This window comes from Chaetura pelagica, unplaced genomic scaffold (genome assembly GCF_000747805.2).
Source record: "Chaetura pelagica isolate M959 unplaced genomic scaffold, ChaPel_1.0 scaffold17, whole genome shotgun sequence".
Taxonomy (NCBI): domain Eukaryota; kingdom Metazoa; phylum Chordata; class Aves; order Apodiformes; family Apodidae; genus Chaetura; species Chaetura pelagica.
In genome coordinates this window covers 957578-965499 of record NW_009970726.1, presented here as the reverse complement: position 1 = coordinate 965499, position 7922 = coordinate 957578, and the positions used below count along the sequence as shown (strand labels likewise).

The window sequence follows — 7922 nt, the reverse complement described above, 5'->3', positions numbered from 1 at the left end:
TATTTCAAACAATGCTTCAGTATGCTTCAAATGGAAGCTCTACAATTGCTTCATTTGGCCATTGAGCCCTAATTGATGATTTCCAAGATTCCTAGAAAAACTGATTATAAGTATTGCACACCAAATACATGTCTAAAGGATGTGCACTGATACCTTTTTATTTAATTAAAATGAATGTCACCAGATATATATGTGCATACATTTGGTTACTGCTATTGGAATTAACAGCCTGCAATTTAATCCCAGCCTATTAGAAACAGGGCTCAGCAGACCCACACAAATGGAAATTAATACTTGCCACAGGCTTTTCAAGAGGCTACAAGACAATGTGTCTGTTAGTAGCTTCATATTAATATCAGTTAGGTTTTGAACTGTTTTAATCTCACACTAGATGGTTTAAAACAGGTGAAAATAAAAGTGTGTTACACAAAATAAACAAAATACAGAAAATACAGGATTGTATTATTTACTGAACAAAATAACAAGTAAAAATCATGTGTTTTTCCTTTAAACAGCATTAAGTAATCAAATTTAGACCATACAAGCATCAGCAAGAAATGTAAATAACTGTAATACTAAGGTCGTATCTACAATTTTTTTTTTAAATTTCTTGAGATCCAAAGTTGTAGACATTACTTTAAAATTATTCAAGTGCTTTGTACAGTATGTAAAAAATTTGATAGTCAATGATGACTACGATGAAATGTGCATACAATACCTGAATTTAAGATTTTAATAGCTTGAGCCCAGGTCATCAAAGTATTTAGGTTCCCACTCCTCATGGAAGATCTGTGTCTCAGTATATTAACCCCTTCCATGAAAGACATAACTGTTTCTGATAGTGTGAATTTATAGTCTTCTCTTCCCCTATACAGGAAGGGAACAGGTCGATATTAGAGAAAGAGTGGTTCCAATAGGCAGAAAGGTTACGACACTGCAACTGTATGAACCACCTTTCCTATACAACATAAAAATATTCTAATATTAAGGATTATTTTACAACTCAGTGGAAATATGCAGTAATGCAATCAATTTCCTTTGTCTGGATGACAAAAATGCAGTCTTAACAGTCACAAGAGCCTGCCTTGTGTTAGCTATTAAAAAAAAATAATATATATATTTATATATATATTTATGCAACTACTATGTGCATTAAACAAAATCACTGTATGAATCAGCAGGGTTCAATAACACTTGTATTTGAATCTCTGGCAGGGGTGCATTTAAGTCTGCGGTGCTTCTCAGTAAGGACTTACAATGAAATGGCAAAGGATAGAAAGCCATTTTTTTTAATATCTAGTTTTTCAAATCACATTGCCTAAGAAATGGTCCATAAGATCTCTGGCAGATAAATGGATTTGTTTTATTTTCTTCAGCCTACTCCTTCAGAAATTGAAAATATCCCTTGAAACAAAACTGATAGTTAATTTTTAGTGAACACTGAAACTTAAAATCAGTCCAATTTCATTGTGAACTCCCAGGAAATAAATGGATTTAACCACTGTGAAAATTCTCTGTTCTCTTCATTTCTTACCAATTTCTATATCATGAGTTGTTTAGAAGGACAGTAATCAGCAATGTACAAGAAACATTGTACTACTCCTGGAAAGCATATACATTGTGACTCGCTCCCTTCCGTGGGTAGGTTAATATAGAATTGAAAAATCAGTGTATTTCACATACGCTTGTAGAAGTATTGGAAATTTCATTTATTTATGCTTTACCTGCATTGAGATACTTTCCTTAATCATCTGTGAACACTAATCAGTGCACTTGCACTGAAAGGGTACAGATTTATCACTCAAGTCTTCGAGATGCCAGAGAAGAACACTTGAACCAAAGGGTAATACCTTCGTGCACCAAAGCTTTATTATATTTTGATTACTGTGCATCCCCATACCTAAAGCAAACAACATGGCACTTGTGCCATAGTTCTGATACCATAGGTGTCCACTGACAAGAGTTCTGCATGAACCATTGTGTCTCAGTTTGCTAACAAAAACTACTGTGCAGTAATCTGGTATCTTAGTTTTCTTCCTTGAACCAAGTTTATCCAAAATCTTCTTTCTATCAGGCTACAGCAGCTTAGGGCTTCTTTTCTTTAGAGAGAGGCAAAATAAATGTCTTACACCTGTAGGCCAGTACTGGTGTTCGGTCCTAGAAATTTTAGCACTGCTCTGATACGATGAACCCTTCTTTTTCTCCAACTGGTTCCACTTCAGCATAGGCAGGATGTCCAGATCCTCTTCTGAACTTCATTGCTGGCCATCTGCTTGGACGTCGCTGTAACAGCAACAACAAGAAAATAAACTTTCAGATTTCAGAGTACAACAAAAAATTATTAATAAAAAAACCTAAAAAATGCCCTGTAACTTTGGTCTCTTTCATACTAGAACTCACTTCATGGAGTTGGTGCAGGAAGTGAGAAGCACAGTTCAATCACAGCAAAAGCCAGAAGGATGAATCCCTCTGTCAAAATTTGTGGGCGATGGCCATTCTCAAAGACCTAAATAATTGCCACTAGTCCTAGCAATGACGAAGATGAAATAGTTCCCTTGTAAAAGTGTAGATCTATGGAGATGTGAATTTGGGCATATAAAAAACCTCCTGTTCCACCACCCCCTAAAGAATCTGTCCACTGCTCTTTCTTCCTAGTTCTGTATAGGAATTTGCTAACATGCTCAACCTCATGGAAGAATGTGTAGCAGAGTTGACTGAAAATACATTTTTGAAGATTATTTAGAACAAATTTTTGCCATGCTTATGCAGGACTGCCAAAATAATTATACTTTATTTCAAGTGTCATAATTTCTACTTGAGGAGTTTACTTTGATGTTTCAAATAGAAGCAACCTTTTTGTTTAAACTAGAAATAGTTTTTTTTTCTAGAGCAGACAAAACAATTCCTGTATGATTGTGATGCCTCTGGGAAGGAAAAGTGCTTAAAATTCTTCTGTATTTCCAAACTATTTAATGTCTGGGAAAGCTCAGACTTTGGATGGTCAAGCTAGAGGTTGTATCAAAAGGAAATTTTTTCAGGAAAGTAGGGAAACTTTCTCTTAAAGTCATTTATCAGAAAAAAGCTCCCTTAAAATGATTATTCCCAATTAAAAAGATGTATCTGCCAAATATGCTGATACGTATTTATTTTTCTTTACTGACAGCAGTTGCAATATGCTTGGGGGCTGAAAAGATATAGCAATCTGTATAGAAACATAGCAGCAAAGCAAGTGGAGAAACAGTGAAGATAAGTTATAGACTAAGATTTCATTCACAGTTCAAAATCTAAACAACTTTTTTTTTTTTTTTTTTCTGAAAACAATAATTGTATTTTACTTTCTTTCCCCCCAAATACCCAATCTTTAGAGCATTCTTATCGCTAATGATATTTCATACTTCTAAGGTGTGATGTTGGGGGTCACAGAACAGCCACAGCCATAACATTATGTTATGGTGCTTTAGGGAAGCAGCCACTAAACAAATTTTGGGGGATCACTGATTCTTGTTACCAACAAACAGCACACCTGTCTGCAAGTACAGCACAAAGTCTTCCTCAGTCGTCATTGTTAAAAGGAACCAGTTCCTTTTACTCCCATCACAGGATCAGGATACTTTTGAGGCATCCAGAGTTATATTCTGTTTGGCAGGTAATTTAAAATCCCAGGCCTTTCAATGAAACACCTTCCTACAAAGTAGAAAGGCAGAACACTGTCCTCTTTAGTGGATGTCTTTTCCTAATAAGAAATCAAGTCTATTCAAACTTTGGAGACTTTTATTTGTACCTAAGCTTGATTCAGCATTATTTAAAATGAAGAAGGATAGTCTACTTTCTGCTAGAGAAAAAGGGTCTTATTCTATTCTCAGATTCACTAGAGTAAATCAAGAATATTCAATTAAATGTAAAGGACTTATTCCAGATTTACACTGGTATAAATGAGTAAAGAATCTGAGTGAGAGGTCTCTAATGGAAAGAGAAAATGAAAAACCAATGGAAAACTACTAGGAAAAAATAATTAGAAAGAGTTGCAAACAGCAGTATGCAAGGATGAGCTGAGTTTTGATCTATTAAGATGCTCCCTAATTTAATTTTAAGATATACCCACGTTTAGTCACTACTTTCTTGCTACATTGCTGTTAAAAGCTAAAGTTACCATTTTGGGCTACTCTTTTTAATTGGCTTTTCCAGATAACGAAATGTGGAACAGATGTGTATCAGTTCTAATAATACAGTGCCATTCAATATAAGCATCAGCTGCTGTTCCAAAAATAACCAACAGTTTCAAAGGTAATTTCCAAGTATTACAATTGCAGCTTTCTGTGATTTCTCTTCATGTCTGAGGTGAGATTATCCATTGCTAGTAACAGACTGCCTAATTTCAATTTATTTGTGTGCATGTGGGTCTTGTAAATGGTTGCCAGTCTTAAAAAAGAGCATTGACAAGTTATCAATTCATTGACTTGTGTATCGACCCCAGAAAAGCTGCAGCTACATTACAGTTTTATTTGATAAAACCAAGAGTAACTTAATTGATATCAGGAGATATCAAAGCTCCTTGAGTTACTGAAGAAGCTAAAGAAATGCCTAATGCATTCTTCCCCTTAATTCTCTGTGAAGCAGAGTAATCAACCCTCTCTCCAAAAAAACCCACCAAACCCTCCAAACCCTAAACAATAACCACAACAAAAACCAGGGAGAAAGCAAGCTGAGTATTTTGAACTAATTCCTTAGTTTTGTCATCCAATTTAACAGGAAAAGATACGCTTCTTTCTCTGGAAATAGAACTCTTAAAGGAAATCCTCTGAGTTGTGGCTGGAGAGTTGTAACTCTTGCTTCCTTTCAATGTATTACAAAGCAGGAAACCAGGGCAAAGATTTTTATCGTTGCATTGAATGTTCCTTGGGTTCCTCATTTTAAGGAAATAAGGATGAGGGAAAAGCACTTATGATGTTACATGACCAGGATGTAGAAGAATAATTTATGATACACATTATTAAAAAGCTAGTTCCTGTTGCAGACCAGTGAGATAAAATGAAAGAAACCAGCAGTTGGATAATCCATTGAAAGTGAGATCTACCTTTTGTGCTTCCTATGTTATGCCTGTCTAAGCCATTCTTTTGAGGCTATGCAGTATATTTGACTTTGTACATCAATACTCAGACTTGACATAAATCTTGCAGTATAGGCAGAATGAATACTATTTGTTTTCTGAGAAAAAAAAAAGAAAAAGAAAAAGAAAAAGGAGAGGATTCCACCTATGAATACTAATGGGTGGAGACTGGAGTATTTTCTCACTGCTGTTGCATAGAAAGGTTTCCAAGTGTGTTCTTGTGTTTGACCAGTTTCTTCTTTTGACATCTTTCAACATGAGGAATTTTTGAGCCTTGCAGAGCCTGTTTTATCCTTCAAAATTGTATGATCTCGCTAAGACATAGTTAAGAAAAAAAAAGGTTTGATACATATTTAAGTCCACTGAATTGAATAATATCTAAACTAATCTCAGTTGATATGATCTGAACATGATTTCCAGTGCTAAAGTCTACAATTTGTTTTGAGGCTGCTAGCTTGAGACCATCTGATTTCCTGCTGAAGAGTAACTTTTTAGGCAAAAGGGAAAAAATGGTTCAAGTTGAAAACTACAGGAGAGTTTCAGATAGGTCAGTGTTTTCTGTATGGGGTTGATGCCATTGGAATTTTGCACAGAAATTTCTAGTAAACCTGATCATAGTGAAAGGGAAGGAAGTGAAAAGGACCCATCATTTTTTGTTAAAGGCCTCTATTAACTGTCCAGAAGCCACTGGAAGTGAAGCAATTTATTTTCTACTGACTGCAAGAGTCTTACCTATTTTGAGCCACTAGATTAGCAATGGTGCAACTATAGAATAAGAATGGAACACTGCTACAATTTAGTAAAGGGTTGGAATTCAATAAAAATTATGCATTTCTGCACTGACTTACAGAACAGAAATTGATCAGTGTCTCATATTAATATTACCTTGAAAACAAAGGAACTGATCAATTCAGATTTACAATGAAGAAGCTGGTACAACCTCAATTTAAGATTTTTGTAATGGATTTTTAAAATATTTGAAAATAATAAAGTGATTACACATAAACAAGAAATTAAACCTACTTTGCAAATACCATAGGGAAAATAAATTGTAAGGGACAACCAATATACAAGATCAACTACAGGAGGACAGACAGTTGCATAAAGCTATATTGAAATACTGATATCTGAAGACTGATGCCCTGCTCCTGAGAGATTGTGATGCTGTAATTACACACATTCTCTAAAGATATGACAATTAACACTTTTCACCTGAGATAGTAATTCATCAAAAGAAATTGTAATAATGTATATTTTGGTAGCTGCACTATATCTAAGCTTTCACATTACCTCCCATACATCTGCATGAAGACCAGTTTCTATCACTAATGAACAGAAGGAACTCAGCAACATGTATTACATATTTGCTATTCTTACATCCTATCCTCTACTGTCACTATCCCATCCTCATCCTATCCTTCATTCAGCACCAAAAAATGGAATGAGCATGATTCTGTGCAGATCTGCAATTCTGGTAGAGCAGTGAAGGGAAAACAAAATGAAAAATCTGACCCTCTGTCATTTCCTCAACCCTGCTACATGCACATTTCATACTGGAAATTTTCTAAAAGATTATCAAAAGTTTCTTTGTATATTTCAGCCAGCATAAAATCCCAGAGTGCTTGTGGGTGAATCAATTCTTCCTCCCTATTCATCAGTAAACCTGAACAGCGGATTTTACCAAGACACACACAGATTCTCTTTCCAAACAGTTTACATGAGTACAAATACTTGATTTAGCATTAGAAGGTTAGTCTGTTAAAGTCTTGAAAGACTCTTCAGAGGTCCCTAGCAAACTTGATTTCCCATTAAACTACACAAAAGCTGAAGTTACTGAATAATTTTTAGGCTGAATGCTCTGATGCAACTTTGTCTTCTCTGTTTATTATTTTCCTGTATTTCAAATACTTCAAACTTTCAGAGGACTGTTTCTGCTGAAAGCTGCATCTTCCATTTCCATTGATATCAAGTTATTTGTCTAATTCAAAAGCATAAAGACATTGAAATCTATTTAAAAGCTGTATTCTTTAATCACACTTTGTCAAATAGGCCTGTTTAACTCTGTTAATTGGAAATATGTAAATAGAGAGATAAGAAAATTCTAGATCAATTGTCAAAATCCCAGAAAACTGTAAAGACTTACTAAAATGGATTAAGAAAAAGGGAAAAACCATATAGTAAGGTCTATTACTAAATGTATTATCCTGATACTATCAAGAACCATTAGTCTAAGTACACTTGTTCACTGGTAATCTGTTTGGGTCTCCAGGCGTTCTGCTTTTTCCTGACAAGGAAAGATCTTTCTGTTACCAGTTACCTTGTCCATAGCATATTTCTGTGCTCAAAGTTTCCTGAAATATTTAGGCAGTTACAATTTGTGCATCAGTCTTTAACCTCTACTAGCAATACTCAATTTAGTTGGCAAATCACAGTCAGAAACTGATGAGACTTCAAATATCTGAAACTGTACTTCTGACATGTGGCACCATCTTAATTTAAGATATTGAAGAAATTGTTGTGCAATAAAAATGTTTTCAGACTTAAAATTCAGTAGGATTGTTTACTGGCTTAATTTATTTTTCTTTTTGATAGAAATGCTTGTTTAAAGTATCTCTTTGTGATTTAGACCACTTCTTGTTTTAACTCTGTTTCTGCAGTCTTAGGTTCATCTAACTAACTGGCTGCTGATGGATGAGAAACAGAATGCCTCCTTCCTCCCCACCTTTGACTTTTATTGTCAGTGTAGAGTATTTATTTTAGTGCTTCTCCCTTGTGGCTGATTCAGGTTTCCCTTGCTGAGCTGCTGGTTCCTGCT

At 34.9% G+C, this 7922-nt stretch overlaps 1 protein-coding gene across 1 annotated transcript in view; it reads right to left on the bottom strand.

Moving 5' to 3' along the window:
* Window positions 1-1856: 1856 nt before the first annotated feature.
* PLXDC2 (plexin domain containing 2) overlaps window positions 1857-7922 on the bottom strand; it is a 274504-nt gene continuing 268438 nt past the window's right edge. The window contains exon 14 of the mRNA XM_010007012.1: window positions 1857-2283. Within this exon, the coding sequence (XP_010005314.1) occupies window positions 2167-2283 (117 nt within the window). The 3' untranslated portion in view covers window positions 1857-2166. The remainder of the gene's footprint in view (window positions 2284-7922) is intronic.